At 37.9% G+C, this 22,331-nt stretch overlaps 1 protein-coding gene across 1 annotated transcript in view; it reads left to right on the plus strand.

Annotated features, from left to right (window-relative positions):
• The window catches only part of il34 (interleukin 34), a 54,384-nt gene extending 32,834 nt beyond the window's left edge, over positions 1 to 21,550 (plus strand). Inside the window, exons 3-8 of the mRNA XM_055039600.1 lie at positions 4,441 to 4,544; positions 5,736 to 5,813; positions 6,066 to 6,143; positions 10,725 to 10,832; positions 13,122 to 13,305; positions 15,071 to 21,550. Coding sequence (XP_054895575.1) covers positions 4,441 to 4,544; positions 5,736 to 5,813; positions 6,066 to 6,143; positions 10,725 to 10,832; positions 13,122 to 13,305; positions 15,071 to 15,156 — 638 coding nt within the window. The 3' untranslated portion in view covers positions 15,157 to 21,550. The remainder of the gene's footprint in view (positions 1 to 4,440; positions 4,545 to 5,735; positions 5,814 to 6,065; positions 6,144 to 10,724; positions 10,833 to 13,121; positions 13,306 to 15,070) is intronic.
• Positions 21,551 to 22,331: the final 781 nt, after the last annotated feature.

Raw genomic sequence — 22,331 nt, forward strand, 5'->3', positions numbered from 1 at the left:
GTATGACATTTAAAAATAAACAATAAAAAATTAAATATTCAAAAAAATGTAAACACAAGAAGAAGTGAAAAACATTTGTAAAATGAATAAAATATGAACTAAAAGAGGATAAAAAGAAAAACAATTTGACGAAGAAAGAGAGAGGCATTAAAACCAAGAGGTCCAGGCTTAAACACAGATGTGTTCTTAGTTGATCAGATTAAGATAATCTGGCTTAAATAAAAACGTCAGATGCTTTAATAAACTGATTTATCTGGAAGAGAAGAACATATTGAGTCTGCCGCTACAAAACTGTTGGAGATGTTTTTCCCTTAAAGTCAAATTCTCTGAGAGCAAATCAAGACTCGCCTGCTGCCTCTCTGTCGTCGTCCAGCTTTGTTTTTTCCACCTTGAACCTTTTCAGAAATGAACACAAAGTTTCTCTGCGGCTCTTCCACCTTAAACTTCCTGGATTGAGCCGTTGCCGCCTGCAGGTTCCCTGCTGAGCGTCGCAGCTGAGCGTCGCTGGTTCACGCGTTTCCAGAGCGGATGCGACGCTCTCCCTGCAGCAGGTTGGACTGAGCAGCAGCTTTGGTATCTTCACGGGGAAACATTCCTTCATTTAAAGCTCAGGAATCTGCTGCTGCATTTGCATGTCAGCTTTTGGCAAGCGTTGGATAAGTTAGTGGAACCTCTTGGATCGTTTACGTTCCCCCTTTAACCCTTTGTGAGTCTGCCTGCTGTGAAACCTTCAACTTTCTGACTGCAGGAGTGTGTGCTACATAAACACCTTGGCACCTGCTGTGGGATGTTTCTGGCTGAAAGGTTCATGAACTGGACTTTTCCCTGCAGACTGACTGGTTTCTAAACGTTTCTTCTCACATTGATCAAAGAATTTTCTCTACTGCATAGATCAATGAACACTGATTTACAATGCTTTCGCTGTGGCAACAGGTGTAAACGCACAGCTAAAGGTGCACAAAATGCCCCCAGTATTTCACTTGGAGTAGACATTTATTCAACATGAAATGATCAGCTGGTGGAACTAGAATTTTTTAATCAAGGAACAATAGAGAAAAAATAAGCTTGTGTATATTTTTGACTTGGAAGTTGTTTTGTGTTATTTCAACCTGCCAAGACATTTGCACCAGTCGCCAGAGTAAAAATACTTGCTGATATTTTGGTTTTGCAGTGTCTTTAACTTTATTCTTAATATAATTTATTAGATGTAATTGAATTCATGGCATTTAAATTTCCCTCTGCAAATTGTTACAAGAATAAATCTTACTCTTAAGTCTTTCCAGCAAACAGCATTTAGTGAATATCAGTTAGGGCTGAACGTTTGTGTTTTTATTTATTTGTTTTTAGTGGATGCTGGCTTACGAAGAATGAGAAAATGAAAGTGAAGTAGGTAATTAGAGTCCATTCAGTTTAATCTCCGTTGAACTGAGTTTTAAAGTGAGACAGCCTGCAGTCTTTGGGACACACACGCTTAGCATCATCATCGCTCTGATAAACGAGCAAACTTTGGCTCTCGTTGGCGTCGCCATGTTGTTTTCATCCTGAGCAACACCAGCTATTAGCACAGATTGATATCTGGGGTTTTATCTAAGTGACCCGTTGGTCCTGCAGTGGTTCTAATCAGAGCCGCCTGACGCAGAGCCGAAGTGTTAATAGGAAAAGAGACCCTCGAGGTTACATTTGAGTGACAGTTTCCGAGTTTCTGACACAGTCGCCGGTGGCGAGCTTCCCACAGATTAGCTTAATAACGCAGCGCGCCATCTGGAACCCATCTTCTACGGATACAGTTTAGCAGATAAATAGTCCTCCAACCGTTTCCAATTTACAAGTTCAGTGTGAGGAAAAGAGACTTCATCTCCGGGGTTTTTTTCCTCCCATTATGTCTGACCTGCAGTTGCTGAGACAGCGATTTTGTTTTCTCACAGCTTATAAAGCCAGGAATGTAATTCAGCTGTTATTCAGAACAAAATGTGAAATTCTAAGTTTTTAGTGTTTATTTTATTACTGTGGCTTATAGGAAGCAGAGTTGGAGAGTAACAAGTTACATTTACTTGAGTAACGGTTTTGAGTAACTTGAGTAAAATTTCTAGATTTTCTACCCACTGAATGAAAAATAAACATGTTTCAACCAAAAACCCACCAGACACACACCTGCAGTTTTTCTTAAAGTTTTATATTTAAAGTTTTTTATTGGAAAAAAAATATTTTTGCCTGAGTTTATGTTTTTTTCTTACTTATATGAGTTATTGTCACTTTTGTCTGTAGAATACCAGAATCTCGTCTTAACTTTATATTTTGGTCCATCTTGTTTTGTAATGTTTAAATCTTAAATGACTGATCATTTGATCAGTCATTGATCAGACTCTTCACCAAAACTTTATTTTTTTCTTACTTGTAATTTCTTGGACAGACACGTTTTACTTTTACTTGAGAAAAAGTACTTACATGTTGAAGTAGTGCTATTCTTACCTGATAACTCTGATGTAAGCTGGTCTTGGTCTTGTCTCGGTCTCGGGTTAGGTGGACTTGACTGCAACACCGGCTCAAGCATCTGTTTCAGAGATAACCACACAAATCCCAGGATCAGTGCTGATAAGTTGCATACCTTTTCTTCAGCACACAATAACTCCCTCCAATACTTTACCATTTGCTTCTCTGAAATAATAACTCCACAATTACTCCTCTCGCCTCATCCCTCACATTAACCCAAAGAGAGCTGGTGTGTTTTCTGTATGCTGCTCGTTATCTGGATGTTTTATCACGTTGCTGATGATGGAGAATGTGGTGATTATCTTGACTGAAATGTTTCCAACCAAAGAGGAGAAATGAGCTTCCTGTAAGTCCAGCAGTCGCCATTACCGAGCTGGAGACAGAAAATATATCGCTGTGTGCTTTGCTAATGGATTTGGGAGGGGAACCGTAAAGACGCTTATATTCAAAGCGACACAGAGGGCAGACGTCGTCATCAGAGTTGGGGTTTTTTGGAGAGGGGTTACGAGGAGTGCCTATGATCAGGCAGCATCTTATCTGCAACAGACAGCAGTTGTTGAAAACAATTTGAAGAAGAAGAAAGAAAGTATTGTGGTTAGTTTTCTAGCCCTTTACTAATCTTCAAAAAGCCTGACCTGCCAATTCAGATTTTTGTCGATTTTTTTATTTATTTAATTATTTATTGGTCTGAAATGTTGCTGAATATAACAAAGAAGTTGCTGAGTTGACAACAGCGGGGAGATTAGCTCACCCGGTTCCCATTCTATTTTCCTCCCCGCCTCTGTATGGACTCTGTTTTTTGTTGCTCATTGTTGCATTCTCCTTGTTTTTTCTTGTGTTTTTTATCGTTAAAGATGCTCCAGATTTCCATAACCATCAGTTTCATGCATTTGGGTTTGACTTCAAACGAAAGCAGCCACAAACACCGAGACACTGCAGAGCATTACAGTAACTATAAGAGTCTGGCAAACACTATAAGAAACATATTTCTATTTTTAGCAAATATAAAATGTGTTTTTCAAAATGTATTTGTTTGGCATTAGAAAATATTCAAACAAGTCCAGATTGTCTGATTTGAAAACATTTGGTCCTCGGCCTGTAATTTGTGAAAGTAGAGTCTGAATTTTTCACACTTTTGATTGATAATTTTCAGATCAACCCTACAAGCTTTGCTTTTAAAAGCTGTCCTCATGTTATCTCAGAGGGTTTAACCGTGGGAACAACAGGAGCGCTGTGCATATTTAACTGGTGGGAGAATTCATATTTCTGTCGCTGCATAATAAAGATCATTATCTGTTTGTTCCAGTCAGAAATCTGTTTATTGGGGCATGACTGCTGTTAAAATGTGGGTGATTTTTTTTCTCTCCTCTTTTTTTCATACAGGGTTGTGTTTTAATAAAGTTTAAGTGCACCCTGTTTGGGAAATGTTGGCACACAATATTTTTTGTTTTTGTAAATTATTTCCATATAATCTCGAGTGAAGAAAAGCATACGACAGATTTAGGGCTAAAATTATTAATCGAATTAATTACTGAAATAATCATCAACTAACTTAATAATTTTATTAATTGCTAACTGCAGGTTACAGACAAAAAAAGCAGTAGTAATTAGTTCAAAACTGTACAAAAATATATTAATGTTGCATTTAAGATTTAAAAAAAGCTTTTGTCTGTTTTAGGTTTAGGGTTAGGGATAGGGTTAGGGTTAAGGTTAGGGTTAGGGTGGGTTAGTGTAAAAAATCTACTCGTTCTGAATAACTGATCAAATTATTAATCATTTGTACTAACTGGATCATCTCAAGGTGAGATGTACCGGAAACATAACAGCACATTGCACATTTCTAGATTAAATCTTAGCTGTAGCTTAAACTCCAGCTGTTAAGTCAGGATGTTGGAGGCTTGAGCTGCACATGTCAGACATCCAACCTTGTCTTCCATCTGTCTCTCGTAGGCCTTTTTCTAATGGCTCCTGTTCTGATGGCTTCCACGCCCGCCAGCATGTGCACGCCCCTCAAGACGCTCAACGACAGCCTGAGCCACAGGCGACGGTACATGGTAAGACGAGGCGACGGAAAATCGGACCGGAACCGATCCTGAAGCAACGAGCGCGAATGAAATCCTTTATCTGTTAACGGTTTCCTCTAAAATGGTTTTGGAAAACAGTTCAAAACCCTCCAACTTTACAGCATGTGAGGAAAGATTCAAGTAGTTTAAAGTAGCAATAAAAACTGTTTAAAACATTAAAACAAACACAAACAGGTTCACAGCAAAAACACAAAATCCTAAGTATTTTTGTCTGATTTTTAGGAGAGATGGGTAAAGTATCCACAAATTGTACTCAAGTAAGAGTAGCACTACTTCAACATGTTTTACTGAAGTAAAAGTAAAAAGTATTTGGTAAAAAGTCAACTCAAGTACTGAAAAGCTGATCAAATTATAGATTATTTAAGAATTACATAATCAGATGGACCAAAGTATAAAGTGAAGTGGAAATTTGGGGGTTTTAAGAGCCAAAATAGCAATAATTCATGTAAGTAACAAAAAATAACAAAATCAGGCAAAAGAAAAATTTTCCACATCAGTTTCTTTCAATAAAAAACTTATGAAACTTTAACAAAAGCTCCAGGTGTGTGTCTGTGTCTGGTGAATCATTTACTCAAATAAGAGTAGAAATACTTCATAATAAAATTACTGAAGTAAAAGTAAAAAGTACAGCGTCTTTAAAGTACTACTAAAAGTAAATGTTTCCCAAAAAGTTACTCAAGTGAATGTAATTGAGTAAATGTAACTAACTCTGGTTTCTAGTGCTTTGTAAAATTAAAATACAACAAACTTTAAAGTGACTTTTCAGCAAAAAGAGGATGTTGTTTGAAGTGACTAAAATTAATATTTCCACTTGTAGATTTTTTAGTGATAAAAAGACATTTTCCTACTAGTGAAATAATCTGCCAGTAAAACTAATAATTCTGACCAATATCCAAGAATTACTGACTTTAAATAAGCTTCTGTATCTTACCAAAAAGTTACTTGTGAGTTTTGTATTAATTCAAGTGTAATAAGACATTTGAACTAGAAACTAAACAAAACATAACTATTAGTCAAGCAGCACCAGAGTTTGCTAAACATTTAAGTTTCTGAAACTTTTCTCCTTTTGATTTAATGACAGACATTTTGAAGGGACTTTAAAGGATTTTACCTGAACTTGTGGTTAGTTTTTATGCATCTATCTCCGTTTCTCTGTTACAGAAGCACAACTTTCCCATCAACTACGCCATCCGAGTTCATCACGAGGAAATCTTTAAGCTGTCGAATATCAGCAAAATGGTATGAATCAAGATTTTTATAGTTTCACCACAGAGTTCAGTTTGCTTGTATCAGACCGCATGCAGGACATTCAGTTCTACAAATTTACTGCCCTGTTCAAATGTCTGGACTTTGCGCCAACGCTAAGTCTCACAAATGATTGTTGTGCTGGGGGTCCGGTTTCATGCCTCTAATTTTGAGATTTCTAAATGAAATATTAGTGGAAATGTATTGTTTTAATGTTTTAATATGCCAACTGTCCCCTGTTCTCAGAAATTAAAGGTGGAAGGACTGGATGAGCTGATTCTCCAGAGGCTGTGGTTTCAAGTCAACCAAGGCGTCTTAAAAAAGGTTCGTTTCCTTTTATACAGGCAGAACGTTTATTTAGGCACAGAAATCATCAAACATTTAGCAAATATCTGCCAATGCTAATAGGACAGAGACAGTTAGGATCCATTTCTGTGCCTCTGTTTCCTCCAGAGACAAAGTCAAGTCAGGCAGAAGGTCAAGTTTATTTTTCTGGAACATTTCAGAAACAAGTCGGTTCAAAGTGCTTCACATGATAAAAACAACACAGTAACCAGTTATGTTGGGAACAGCGAACAAGCAAAGACATCACATTGTGTCAGATTTCATCACCAAAATTATCCAAAATAATCCTCATTAAATATTGGAGACTAGAATTAATCAATGTTCCAGTTATTATGAATCAAACTCAACTCTAAACAGATGGGGGTTTAGTGTCGTTTTAAGGTGTTTCAACTGATTTGAAGTTTTCTGGAAGTTTGCTCCAGATTTGTGGTGCATAGAAGCTGAATGTTCCATGTTTGGTTCTGGTTCTGGGGATGCAGAGCAGAACCAGAACCAGAGAGGTCTGGGAGGTTGATACAACACCAGCAGATCTTTAAAACGTTCATGATTTACAAACTAACAGTATTTTAAAGTCTATTCTCTGATCTTGCTAAGACAGTCGTCCTCCAATCCTGGAAATGTTCTTCAGGTGATAGAAGGCCAACTTTGTAACCGTCTTTATGTGATTCTGAATGTTCAGGTCTGAGTCCATCACTACACCCAGATTCCCCACCTGATCTCTAGTTTCCTGCTGTAATAATTAATTTTTTCTCCATATCGTTTCTTTTTAAGTCCAACAGTAATAACTAAAGTTGTTTCTGTTCATTTGAAGAAAGTTAAAGTTCATCACACATTTATTTGTTTAACCATGTGTTCAGTGATTGGATGGATTCAGAGTCACCTGGTGATATTGTAATGTAGAGCAGTGTATCATCTGCGTAGAATGGAAACTAATCTTATTGTTATAATCTGGGTGTGTCGATATTTTATTAGTCACACACTGTGAATGAAAAAGTTGTGACTGAAACGAGGAAAGTCCATCCTTCCTTCTCCCAAAGTATCTTTAAAGGGGGGAAATAGCAGGCAGTAAATAGCGTGAACACCTCCATAAAAGTAGGAGTTTTGGTGGTTTTCTGCTCTGGAGTAACACAGATATGGAAAAACGTCAGCAAAGAGCTCAATGTGGGAAGCATTATAAGACTACTGCTTCAACAATTCAAAGTTCATCATTCTGCAGAGAGGCAGATTATTTACCACAGAGAAGTATTTAAAACATCTGCCAGTCTTCCCTGGAATGAATGACCCAGTTAAATCACAGGAAACCCGTTGAGCTCCATCTCAGAACCCACATGCCTCAATCAGCAGATTGAATGTTAAAGTTCTTGACCGGTCAACTAGGAAAAGACTAAACAAGTATGGCACTTTTACAGGGTTGAATTAAAAAGGCTCTTATGGCGCCACATTCCTGCCAAAAACACTTAGTGTAACCAATCGCATCACCACACGTATTTATTGAGAGAGAGCATAAATCTAATTGCAGGTATTCTCAAACTTCCAGAAAACTGCAAAACAGCCGAAACACTGATTCAATTTGAATTAAGGCTGTTTAGCGTTGCCTTTGATTCATACCAACTGGAAAACTGATCAACATATTTGAAGTGTATTTGCTTGATGACTTTGATGGTATTTGACTAAATTTAATGCTTATCGTTCCATAAATTATGACTGTATTTAAACGTCTTTGAACTGCCTTGGCCTGTGAATAAATGAAAATATCATTCACTCTCATTTAAAAAATGACCATAGACTTCTCTTTAAAATAAAATGATTAAAAGAGAAGTGGCAGGAGGTTTTTTTTGACAATATCATAGTTTTTACTTACGTTTGCAAACTATGAAGCACGGCAGTGGCGGTATAATGTATAATGGTTTGCCGTATATTTTTTTGTGCACATTGTTGGCATTGAGTCGAAAGTGTGAGGACATTTATTTGACAGGTGAAGTTTGGCCCAAAACAGGACAATAATGGAAAACTACAGATTGACTGAAGCAGAAAGACATCCAAGTGGCCCAGTCAAAGTACAGACCACTTTCTGATTAAAATGTTTAAAATCAAACTTTTGATGAAAGGATGGCAGTGAAAGTTGTTATTAAACAGACACACCAGCCGGAGTGGTAGAGCCAGACCCATTCAGATAATCTCAAACAGAAATTATTTATTCTTTCGTGTTTTGAACCCATCTGATTAATTTTTATCTCTCTCTGCATGCAACTGCTCCTCAGATATACACACCAGCTCACACCAGTTTTCCCACCTTCGCCGGATCAACAAAGCCTTTTTCCTTTTCCAAAATACATTAAGTTATTTGTTAAATCTGGTCTAAAAGTTCCAGATTTCTGCGATAAGCCAATGTGACTCTTTGTTCTGGCAGGCTCTCTGACTCACTCTTGAGAATCACACGTCAGGAATTACCGGCATAAATTCAGACCACTTATGAAAAATAACTTCCCCTAACTGCATTTGACTGACGCGTAACCTAATAGTGGCTGGTATTTGGAGCTAAGTGAGTTGATCAGTTATTTCAGTCAGCTGCAGCGCATCAGTCCAGCGCAGAGTCTTTAATATCTCCAGGATTTATTATTCCTCTTTGCTTTTGGAAGCATGGAAACTCATGTTGCGCTCCAGTGGTCCCAGTTGCGTAAGTAAACACGTTGTGGGAACATTTTGACTCTGCGTAATGCAGTTTCCAAACTAGTAGCTTCCTGTTTTCTGACAAGAAATCCACCGTTTTTATTTTTGTTTTGAAATGCTGTTTAAAACGCCAATCAATCAACTGATTTCTTCCATTTTGCACCAATCAGAGCGAATCATTAGTCAGTTAAAAAAAGCAGAATGTGTAAAAACTGAGAAGCCCGTCGTGATTAATGCTTGAGGATGAGTTTATCTTCCCCATAGTCTGGCCTCTATCTGGTTTTCTGTCACGCGGCTTGTGTTTGAAACGGCCGACGCCGCTGCTGGCGTGACTCCAGGTTAAAGCTCCACTTTGTCCTGAAACTAACAGTCGGTTTCGCAAGCGCATGATATGATCACACCTTTTCCTTTGGTGGAAAAAAATAAACAAATAAAACAAGTTCCTCATGTCAAGAGAACCTCCAGGGTTTAAGAACAATATTTTTTTTACATGTAAACAGCACATTAACTGTGTCATAGTGTCACAAATGTAAATGTGTATTTCCTATTTCTTTGTATTTATTAATGAAAACGTTTAATGCAACTGCTCCTCAGATATACATTCAAACTAGATTTTTGCAGGTGATTAAATTGAGATTTATGCCTCTTATTTAATGCCGTCTTAAATAAGAGGCATAAATACAATCCCTACCGTTTATCTATTGGTTTCTAGTTTGCTCCTCTCCCTAAAAAAAGAGTTTATAAAGGTACACAAAATGTTTTTTGGACCGTCTTTAATGAGATTTTAGTGAAAACTTTTTGAAGCTCAACTTCACTTTCCAGCAGAAACACAGTTTGATTTTTAAACAGCTCAAAGAAAATTGGACTTTTATGAACCACGTTGTCGTTTCAAGACCTTTTTATGGTTTTACACAGTCACAAGTTTAAGTCTGATGATTTTTTCCTACTTGTTCAGTTTAGAGTATGATGATGTCACACACTCCAGATTTTTCCCTTGTGAAACATGCAGTTCATTGAACTTAAACTGTTTTAATGCTCACAGTTTTGTCTCCATATATACCGTTTATACATTAAATCTCTGCATTTCTGTCTGCTCTCAGTGTCTCTCACAGATTGTTGGCCCAGAGTGCAGATAGCTCACACCCAGACTCTGATTCACTCCTATTAGATTTTGGATCTTTTTTTTTTTTTTACCAAACTGGAATTGGTGGGACTTTTTTATCACGTCACATATGCAACTTAAAAAAAAAAAAAACGTGCACAGGTAGAAATCTGCATGTGAAGCCACCAGGTCGTTCACACACTCTTGGTTCAAGTCTTTGGTTGATTTAACTCAACGGCAGCTTCTTGTTTGAGGCTCACCGGTGCTCTCTTGAATCAGTGACTCGGCTTTTTCTGACTCTCTGGTTCTTGCATTACTCAGCAGCTTTTTGTTTCTCACAGGAATCCATCATCAGCATCAGAAGGCGGTACATACTGATTGTCAAACAGTAAAATTAGACATTTTTGTTCTGTACCGTCTCAAAAGTACAGAGGTTTTTCCACTTATCCCTTTAGTTGTTATAAAAGTGAGTGTACCAATATAAAGTGGTAAAAAATGTCAAATAGAAGAACATCGTATGGATTGAGAAACATGAAAATTTGTTGAGCAATTAGAATAAAAATTATTTGATTAATGTTTTGGGTACTCTGCTTTCTTTTGTTGGTCTGGAAGCCGTGGTTTATTTATGCTTCGTCTTGCGCTTGCTTACCTAGATGTCAGATCACTTCTGGTTCACCCTTGTGGGAACTGTGCATTAACAGGTTTTCTTGAGTTTTATGCTTCTTCCGTCACTAAGTGATCTTGCCAAATTAAAGGAGCTATAAACTGGAAATGGGCTCTGATTTCAGATCATCCGGGTATTGCCGGAGAGGCATCCTTCGCGTCCGTACACAGCGGAGTTGGAGAGACGGTTCAGGGATGCTGAGGGAGTCTTTGTTCAGTCGCATCCTGCTGAGGTAAGACCGAGTTCAAATGTTTGCTCCGCAGCTGCGCTCACATTCTCCCAAAATTAACCAATTCACTAACTAATGTCACATTGATGTAATCTGTTTAATATCGGGAACTAATTCTCTCATTGAAGGAAACCTAAGTGTAGCTTCTGCTTATGACTGAAAACAAGAGTTCAGGGGAGGTGAAAGTACAAGATGCAGCGCCTGATTATTCAGTAAAGTGCAGAGGAGGGAATAAATACCAGTTCTGTCTGCAGGTTTTCCTTTTATAACGGCTTATCTGTGCTGAAATTTGTTTTTAAATCCAATATTTTAATCCACTTAAGACTATTTTCCAAAAGCAGGGCGTGCATTAATCTCCACAGTCCCCCTGCAGACAGCAGCACACAGGAACCCTGCAGCCGCGTGAGGCAAAGACGGCAGACAGAGTCTGGAGCAAAGCTGATCGCATCTCTGATGCTGGATTCATATCTCGCTCATCCTCTCGTGATTTGTAGTTTAAAGTATTTCTTCTGTTCATAATTTTTTTAACAAACAAATATAGCATTGTAAAATAGAGGCTCTTTTGTTGGCCCTGGATGTTTTCCTGTGATGACCCCCGACTTTTATCTCCCTCAAACATTAGGATCTCAGACTGCCTTGGTCACAATGCTAAAATATTTTATCTGTTCGTCATGAGCAGCTCTAGTAATAACCTGAAATCACATTTTTTTAATCTTCTAGTTATTTTAAAACTGTAGATTACATTTCTGAAAGAACTGTGGAGTCCTCCTTAAAATTAAATTTAGTTTATTTATTCAGCACCAATTCACAATAAACCTCCTTAAAAGTCTTTTTGCATGAAATCATTCTGGATCTGGAGCCCAGACTCTGGTTTGTTTTGCACACAGAAAAGGAAAAAATATTACAGACAAACTAATTTTAGCTTCAGATAAAGAATTAAAATTTGAAGAAGCCAATCTCAGGAATGATTTTATGCAGTTGGTCCCAAAGTTCAGGAGTAAAAAATACTTTGAGCAGCAGCTTGAAGTTTATGTTCATCAAAGATTAACCGGAAGGTGTCCAATTATTCTTCTGTGAACAGGTCAGTTTAAGTCTGTTAAATTTGTTACACTAAATCATTCTTAATGAGATTTTAGTTTGATCAATACTGCCTATTTTGGCAGTATTAAATCAAATAAGCTGCTGGCCACGCCCCCCAACTCAGCGTTTACATTCACACGTGAAAAGATGCGCAATTATACAATTGTACATTTATGAAAAGCATTAGTAGAGCGTCCTCCACAACCAATAAGAATCCAGCACGTTGCTTCTGGAAAGCAAGTCAGAAATAACAAGACACTTGTCTATTCCAGCAGCCATTATACAGAGGTAAAACCCATTGACCAAATGTGCTGGAACTCAGGTTGTGGACATTTTTTGAATTGTTTATCATTTCTTGTGAAAAATTTCTTGTCATGTTAAGAATTTTGTTGACACAATAAATCAATGTTAAACTGACAAAAATTAGATTTTGGGACTATTTAACTATTTATTTTTCCATGAGAGCATCAATAAATATCAGTAAATTAGAAAATATGATCACATGTGATGGAAAGCACTTTTTTTTTAAGAAAGCTACGGCAAGTAAACGTTTTTCAAGTTCAGCATTTATGTTTGTGGCGTCGTGAAGATAAATAGTTAATAATCATCGATTTTATTACAACACTACCACAAAACATTGTGATAAATAAAGCTCATGCTGGGGTTGCTAGGTAACGGCCTGGGCTCTGCTGGGGTTGCTAGGTAACGGCCTGCTGGGGTTGCTAGGTAACGGCCTGGGCTCTGCTGGGGTTGCTAGGTAACGGCCTGGGCTCTGCTGGGGTTGCTAGGTAACGGCCTGGGCTCTGCTGGGGTTGCTAGGTAACGGCCTGGGCTCTGCTGGGGTTGCTAGGTAACGGCCTGGGCTCTGCTGGGGTTGCTAGGTAACGGCACAGTCCCCATCGAACGTGATTTCACAGTCGAGGCTTTTCAAACGGCTCCCCAAGAAACTTATTGCCATAAAACGGCTGTGTGTTTTTTTTAAGTGGTTATATTGTTTTTAGACGCAGTTGAGACTCAAATGGAAATATAAAAACATGCAAAAGGTAAAGATACGATCCAGAAAGACATTTTGAAAGGATATCCTTTTACAAACAGGCAGCTATTGCCGGGATTTAATGGCTGCTGTAATATAACTTTATTTTCCTGGTGTTTGTCAGGTGACTTGTGGTTTTAAAGCCTACCTGTCAGCTGTGTGTGTGTTGGTGTGTCCAGGTGTTCCAGCAGGAGCTTCCACAGTCGATCCAAGACATTTGGGATCAGTTAACGGAGGAGCCCGACAGGGTGCCGGAGTCCAGCTGGAGGCTCGCGTCTCCAAAATCCCTGGTGGATAACTTGTGCCACACCATGTGCTGCCTTTTCTGGGAGTGCTTTTCCAGCACAGAATCTTCTCAGGACTGTGAGTTCAACACAGAAGATGTTTAAACCCGGATTGCAAATAAAATTCGCTCCCTCCGGCACATAAAAGACGCATCGACATTTATCCGATTTCTTACATGAAAATGTATGTTTGCATCCTGATCTGTTCCATGTGGGGTTATGGCTGGACACTGAACATGACGAAAGGTGGAGTTTTCTGTCAATTTGCCATGCAGGAAGCCATCTGCGTCCTTTGTTTTGGTTTTTTTCCCCCCAAGCTCTCTGGTGTTGTGTGAGTGTCTCTCCAGCTCGGGGTCAAAGATGATGCTCCAGGTTGGACCACAGACTCTGCCAGGCCATCTGGACAGATTTTGTGCCTGCAGGTTCCCACGAGGCCATGTTAATGTGTAACCTGACGTCCTGAACGTTCCCTTACTCAGAACCATCTGGACTGCTGCCACTGGAAAGTGTTTGCAAAAGAGGTGCACTCGCTTTTTAAAAAATCCTCAGCAGTAAGCCATCCATCTTTGTCAGTCGTCACCCAATCACATGCAATCACCCCAAACCAGATTTTCAATAATGACATGAACCACCAGTTCCACTGAAGGCTGACCGGTGAAGGGGACAGTAGAGCTGAGGTCTTCCTCATTTTCCCATTTCGGAGCTCCCAACATGTGGCGACTGACCATTTGTGATCAGGAAGTTATGCTTCTCAGTTTCGTGCCTCATATGGGTTTTAATCTGTGCAGGCCGACCCCATGAAGGAAGGATTTAAAAAGGAAGAACAAGAATCCCGTCAGGTCCTGTTGCTATATAACGTTTCAGTACCTAAAAGTACTTATTGTCTAATTTCACACACAAACCTGGGTGGTGTCCCATTTTCAATAAAAAGCTGATATGCTGTTTTTAAACATTCATATATCCAGGGGATTGTTCAGGTTTGTTTTCTGGGAAACATCAGAGGGATTTATTCCTGCTTTTCTCCCCTGTATGGATTCAGAAACCATCCTAATTTGTTGTTTTCACCCCCAAAAAATCCCTACGAGCCTCTTCTATCACACCAGCTTTCCTCTGTGGCCTCCTCCTTCCTTAAAGATCCAAATCCATCATCCGCTCACCAGAAATCCTCAACATCCTCATCTCTGCCTCATCAGACGCAGACCAGCAGTTTTTCTTAATGTTTCACATCGAAATGATTCTCTTTAGTTTTTTTTTTTGTTGCTTGTGTCCTTAAAATACAAACATTTCTACTTCATATTTTGGTCCATCTGATTATGTAATTTTTAAACATTAAATGGTTGATAATTTGATTAGTTACTCAGAACTTGTAACTAATCAGGACTTTATACCAAATACTTTTTTTTTAACTTGAGTCATTTTTTAGATGGCTACTTTTTACTTTTACTTGAGTAAAAATATGTTGAAGCTTTGGAAATATTTTTCTTTTGTCTGATTTACTTGTTTTTTGTTACTTCGTCCTTAAAATACCAAAATTTGGTTCAGAGTTGTCACTTAAATTCAATGTTTTTGATCAATTTTGAGAATTTTTGCTGTAAAATTAAAGACAAATGTGAAGATTTGTTGATTTTGTGTGAATTTCACAGATTTGTCAAAAAACTGAAAGGACATAATGACATAATTTGACCAAATAAAAAGCTACTGCAGGCCAGATTGGGTTGAGTTTGACCTGTGTGGTTTAAAAGCAGCCTGACGCTTTCTGCAGCCAGCTTGCACCTGCACAAAGAATGCTTTGTTTAGCTGTAATTAATGATAACATGGATGTTTTTATGTTTTCTGCTTTTAAGACTGTGAAGTCTCCCATTCAAAGAAGGGCAGAAAAACGCAGAGCCCAGAACTGGAGACGGCGCCCACGGAGCCTGCAGAGTGGTGACTTCCACGTTGATGCCGCCCAGAGACTCCAGTGATTCACAGTAAAACCCATTTCAACAAGTCATTTCCAAAAAGAGCCAAGATCATTGTACAGACTGAAAACCTTGGCACCATGCAGCGGTGAGGCCCGACAGAACATGTTGGCATAGAGACGCCACCTGTGCTTCATTTGGCAGCGTACAGACTTTCCGAGTGGCTGAAATGCGGCTCGGCTTTGAGAGGAACCTTCAGGATTTCAGCTGGGATGCCGGATCTTTTCCTTGAGGACGTCTCCTGCTTCTGGTAACTCATCCGTCAGATGCATTTATGTTTTCATATGTTAATAACGATGATGAATGCATTGTTTTCTGAGACGGATTCTTTGGGAATAACTTCTCAGCGAGAGGCTAACAGAAAGAGACAGACTTTGTACCACAGCCAAACATCCCGATATGTCATGTTATTTAAAAACAAATGTTTTACAGCTGTGCTACAGGCCCGGATTGCATAATCAAAGAGCTGTCCAAAAACGTATGTTCATTTTCATTCGCTGCTTCCTGTATTTATGTTTTTATTTTTTTAAATCTGTGCAGAAAAAAACAAAAACAAAGGAAGAACAACGAACTTGGATCAACTGACAGCATATTTATCTTTCTTTTTACCGAAGTTCTGTGTTCAGCATAAATCTGTTTCAGTTTGTTTTTACCAAGTACGCTGTGATTTCAAAGGCAAGTTTGTGGAAAACGATTATGCAAGACGTATAATTGGCGCCCGAGTTTTGTTTGAGGTTCCTGAGTTTTGAAAGGAATTTGGAGAGAAACCAAACTGGTGCCTTCGCAAAACATGACAAGGATCGAGTTTGGTCTCGATGCAAAAATTTCAAATGTTAATAAAAAAGACGTCAGAGTTCACTAAAGTCTTCGGCTGAAGTTTCAGGATGTGACAGGAAACAGCACAATGCCACAAGAATTAGGTGTGTAATTACATTGATTCTACGATATTTATTGATATTTTGATACGTTAAACCATAGGAATCCATAGACTTGTACCGTCTTTTCAACATGTCTGGTTTGTGACAGGTAGCATCAAGACTCTGCCTTCCCCAGTCTCATTTTCAGCTTGTGCTCAAAGTGCACATTATAAACTACACACCAGTTTTTAAATTGTGTTAATAGCCCAAGTAAAACCGGAGTTATGATCAAATCAGTAAACCATTTCAGAGAAATGCCAAAAACGGGTTTTCCAGGTATGTGAAAGGGAATGACCTTCCAAACGTAAAAAACGAAACGTTAACCTTTGTTTTTGGAAATCTCTAATCTTCAACAAGTAATTATGGGCTGTATGTTGTTGCTAAAAACGAAGTGAAGTCCGCTTCTCTGTCCGTTCCGGAAGAGAAGCGGAACGGAGCAGTGGCAAAAGCAATGAGATCACGAAATTAATGCAAAGTCTGGATGTCGGAGCGACTGGTGGCATCCGCTTCACAATGAGCTTTTAGCTTAGCGGTTTGTGTTCTGTATATCAAGGACACCTGCAGAATGAACGCGCAGCATGCAGTGGTTCTGTTTTGAGCTGGAAAACGAAGAGGGGAACCTCCAGCCGCAGTCTGGATTATCATGATGATGGATCGATCATTCTTATTAGAAACTGAGAAAAAGTATCAGAGACTGAAAGTATGATGAGATCCTGGCAGTCTGAGACCTGAGTGAAGTTGCCCCCCGACCTTTTTCAACTCAGACAGAATTGGAATCAAATGTTCGTGCTACGTTTGTGCAGCAAACATTTTTGTTTGTTCTGCTATCATGTTAAAGATATAAGGAAAAGTTTATAAAGGTCAAAGGTCAACCAGCTTCCCACATCCCACCTCCTTCAATTCAAACAAAATGGATGTCAATTAACTCGACTACGTTGGTGCTGGTTTGTGCCGCAGACTCAGCTGCACAAACTCAGCTCCCAGATTAATGTTGAGACTTTAAACTTTATGTCAAGTCCATATGAATTAAATGACAGAAACTATTTTTCTCACTGCATCTTTGATTCATTTTGTCCAGCTGTAGATTGTTAGACCCTGTCCAATCAGAGCCACGTATTGTGCAGTTGGTGCTTTTAATCAGTTTTCAGTTAATTAAATCCAAGTCTACGGAACACAAAACGTCACTAAAATCACTCTATCTTTCCAAAATCTTTCAGAAAATTGTAAAAGTGCATCAAATCGTATTGTTGGTCAAATATTGTGATACATAATGTATTGTGATCAGAATATTGTATGTCATATTGTGAAATTATTGTATCCCCTGATAGAAATAGAGCTATCAGCAAGTAAAGTGACAGATGTTTCAATGCAGTGACCTGCAGAAAGGCTTTGGTTCCTGAGCCATAAATTATCCAGGACTAATTGATTTGCTCTCAACGTCTCAGAATCGGACGCCACAGGGAACATGTTTGTCACAAATGCAAGTCAAATGTGTGAAAACTGTCTAACTGCCTTTGAAGACATAAAAAAAACAAACTTAAACTGTCATGATGCTGAGATTCAAATAACTGAATTGCAAAAGGTGTTTAATAGGATTATTTTTTTTACACATGTTGGACTGTGTGAGGATAAAATCGTCACTTTAATATTTCTGTGTAGAACATTTGCAGAAAAAGAATGTTTTTTTTTTTCTTAAATCCAAAATATTTTGGGCAGTTTTGCTTTAATTACTGCTCTGAATGTGTTCTTTAACCAAAATTGCCTTTTTTGAGCCAGTATGCTCCAAACATGGTTTATTCAATTACTAAGTTACTTGATAATTAATCAATTGATCGTTTCGACCCAAAAGTATCAGTGGATTCTTAAAGTTTTGACCGTGAAGTTTTCATATATCCTGGTTGTTGTTTAGATCTTTATGTCTGCAGACTCTCCCGTGACTCCTGTAGAGGTTGAGAGTACGAAAGACGCTCCCATCATGCATGTGAAAGCTGTCACTTTCAGCAATAAAGCTAGAACCGATAGTTTTGCCACAGCGATTTATTACATAAAGTCAGGACACACTCCAACAAATTGTAATGACTGGACTTCTTCTAAGGCAAAAACTGAAACTTTTCAGGATTAAAACCCCAAATTCAGAATTTAGTGATCATTTCACAGCGTTTACACTATAAAACTGATTTATAATGTCTTCAGAATGTTTTTCAAATTCACAGATATTAAATGGATGTGCATCAAAGGAACGTGAAAGTAGAAGCAGCAGCACCTTGATTTGTTAATGATCCACAGGGATTACAGATTCACTTTGGATGAAGGATTTACTGTTAAATCACACGTCCCACTTTGGAAGACCGTCCAGCATCAGGTGATGCTAATCCAGCCATTTACGCCGTCCTCAGTCATAATCTCTGTTGTCTCTTCTGTCTTTTTGAGATTCACTGCAACTTAGTAGAGAAATATTAGTCTAGTTTCTAGTGTAAATATCTTTGAATTAAGACAAAACTTTTTAGCAAGTTATAGAGCTTGTTTTAAGTCAATTATTCTTTAATATTGATGAAAAAGTTTTTGTTCCACTGGCAGATTAATTTATAACACATGAGAAAACCATAACCTGCCTATGGAACCAGTACTTTTTCATCTATATTAAAGAATTATTGACTTAATCTTAATGAGAAGTTACTGAAAAGTTAGTTTTATCTAATTTCAAGTATACTTAGATATTTGCACCAGAAACTAGACCAAGAATATTTGGTGAGATTTTGTTTTTCCAATGTAGAACCACAAGCACAAATACAGCTCTTGAAAAATATTTATCAACTTGCTTTGTCAGGACATAAGTCACATAACGAAGTGTGATTTCTCAGAGTAACTGCATTTAATGACAATTTCAGATTTATTGATAATTATTAATGCTCTCATTGGACAAATAGTGGAGAAAATACTGAAAAGTAGTGCCGAGCCAACCCGCTGATATACGTTATGACTTAATGTGCACAGACAGCAGTGGTGGGGTTGGTGCAAAAGGTTAATCTGTACAAGGAAGCAGTAAATTTGTAACATCTGGGCTGAGAAAGCTGGGCAGTCTGGTTTTGGCAGGACTGATTTGACAACATAAAGAGCTGAGAATAAATACATAATGGTTTCCAATCCAACTGTACATCTCTGTGGTGTTTTACTTAATCGCTCCGGAGCACAATAAACCCAGTGAACGCGTGGATCAGATAGTAATCTTTGATTTTGACTCTCCAGCCGTTGACAGGGAACAATTTGAAGGAAATCCAGAACACTCATGGCATTCCTGAACGCCTATAGCACGATAAATTTGGTATAAACAAAGTTCGCTCATCATGGTTGGTTTTCTGCTTACCGACGTACTAAAACAGTCCAGGCTTCTGTCCACCTGTCAAGCATGAATGTCATTAATTTTGAGGCTTTTAATTTATTTATTTTCATATTTTAATGTATTGAGCCTTTGTACTTTCGTCACAAATCATTCAGGCGCCATGATGCACGTCGGAAGTGAGGGATGGGAGCATTGAGCAGAGCAACTAAAATGGTTTTCCAAAGTTGTTTTTGCCGGTTTACTGGAGAGCGTGACGTCACATGCAAAAGGTCAATATTAGCAATGATTTTTAAAACCAAGAACTTTAGACTTGGTGCACAAGTCTAAATTCAATGTGTATTTTTCTCATTTTGGATATTTTTTTCATATTTGTGATGTATAATGAATTCAGCCTGCAAAAAGAAATGCATAAAAACATCTTTAAAAGAACAAAATGATATTAACGTCCATGTGAACCACATCATGTGCAATAAAACAAACCCACTCCATAACAGAGTCACCACCGTGTTACACAGGTGATTTTTTTCTTGGTTTTATCTCAGCCTATACCTCAAACTCATCTTCTTTTGCTTGTTTTCAGCTGTCGTTGTGTAGCACAATAATCAACTACAAATTAAAAAAATTATAATTTACATTAGATAAAAATCTTTTCTTGGGTTATATTTGCAGAAATGTAATGCAAGACAGAAGTAATTTCAGGATGCTTTGTAATAAATAAATGATTTGGTTTTTATCATCTTTAATTTTATTATTCTGCACTTTCTTCACAACATTTCAAAAATGACCTGAGAGTCCTGTTTCTCTGTTTCGGTTTATTCCAAATAAATAATTTATTTTACTAAAATCTAAAGCAAATACAGAAACACTCGGACATCACACACCTACTGATTAAAACGGTTTTATTCCATGTTAAGCACTCTAAAGGCAATGTTTGTCCACATGTGAAGGAGAAATTGGTGATTTTCAAGGAGCGGGCGTGACGAGAACGGCCACCAGAGGGCAAATGTCCATGGTTACAGGCGGTAACAGGAGCATCCAACGGTGATTGTTGCCGCTTCTGATTGCTCATCTTTGACCTCTAATGTACATTTTAGACATCAGCTCCATGTAAATCATCCCCATCCAGATTGTCTTCTGCATGTGAGCCACTATCACAGAGGATTCGTTTGAACAACTAAAGTTTGTATTTATGTTTTGTCTGCAGCAGATTCAGATTTTAGTTTCACCCTTGTACCACCGGGAGTCTAAACTCTTAAACCATGTTGTCTTTGGATGTCTTGCAGTGGCACAGACTTTAACTTAAGACACGTGGTTCATTTCCTGTAACTCCCGACAAGCTGGTTTGCTTGGTTTGTTATTTCTAACAGTTTGAAGCAGAGCTGGTTTCTAAAGGACCCACAAACTATCCCCAGCTTTAAAAAAGAAAACAAAGTCCTGCACACACACACACACACACACACACACACACACACACACACACACACACACACACACACACACACACACACACACACACACACACACACACACACACACACACACACACATACAAACCAGTTCATGTTGCAAGACAGCAGTCAGGAATACTATTTACTCATGCATGTTGGATTAAAGAGATGGAGCTCAGTAGAAATGTTTATTGCAGAATTTAAGTTATTGAACCACCTTGCTAGCTTCACGTTTCTCATTGAGTTTGGTTTCAATCTTTATCTGTGACATGGTTCTGTTTGCACAAGTTACGACTTCAGTCTGCATTTAGTCTTGACGTGTAACTAAATTCAGGTCCAATTTTAAGCTGGTTCACATATGCAACAAGACATATACAGCAATGTGCACAAAAAACAATGTTTGTATCTTCTTTCTAAATAAAACTGAGTGCTTTTTTCTCGTGCTTCAGAAACCAGATGTAAGTGCTTTTACTTGTGTAATTACAAGAGCAGCTTGATTCAGATATAACAGAGAAAAAACCTGCAAAAACATGAACGTTTGCGGTCTCACAGATTATTGTTTTATACATAAGATATTGAATTTTTGTTGTTGTTTTTGGAAGTGTGTAACGCTCTGACAGTACTTTTATGAAAATAAATCAATATTTTTATCAACTAACTCTGTGTCTTGATTCAATACATTTAATTAATAATCAATTTATTGTTTGTATGAGAAAAATAATTGTTTATCTCCGAAAAAATGGATATCCATTTTTGAATGAACTAGAAAAAGTGGTCAGGACGAGAGCAGCAACATAGAGACAGGAGCTGTGTTTCCTTTACATACGTCCGCAAAACTTTGTCAATATTCCACTAATGCCGAAAAAGCACAATTTTAATTCATGTTTCCATTGAATAAGAAATGCAATTAAAATCACAAGTGAATAAGTTTATTCATGCCATAAATCATTAAAAAATATGATCCTCTACAATCCTCCAACTACTTCCTGTTGTCTTATTTGTGGTTTGCTCCAGTAGCAATATCCAGTTGTTGATCATGTGAGTCGTGTAAATGACCCAAGTGAAAAGTACTAATAAAAGTAATTTCTCACTCATGAGAAAAAAAAGAGCTTTTTTCTAGCTCTTTTACTTTCAGTCAGTGTGTTCTCTAGTTTATTTTTTTTATCGCCAGTAAAGCACACAGCCAGGCACACTTTAGCCGTAACTTGTATTTCTAAGGAGTGAGGTAATCTGTTATGTCACCCCTAAAAAAAAAAAGGAACAAAAGACAAAAAAAGGATGCTGAACGTGGAGCACAACAGTGGTCTGTTTCCTTGACTACTTGTTAAAATTTTGTTTGAATAACTATTAAACATGTAATAATTAATAGTAATCTAATACTTCAAAAATGTTAGATGATTTTTAAATAAAGTCCCTTTGCCGTAAAAATATTTAATGTA

This window comes from Poeciliopsis prolifica, unplaced genomic scaffold (genome assembly GCF_027474105.1).
Source record: "Poeciliopsis prolifica strain line A6 unplaced genomic scaffold, Auburn_PproV2 SCAFFOLD001, whole genome shotgun sequence".
Lineage (NCBI taxonomy): Eukaryota > Metazoa > Chordata > Actinopteri > Cyprinodontiformes > Poeciliidae > Poeciliopsis > Poeciliopsis prolifica.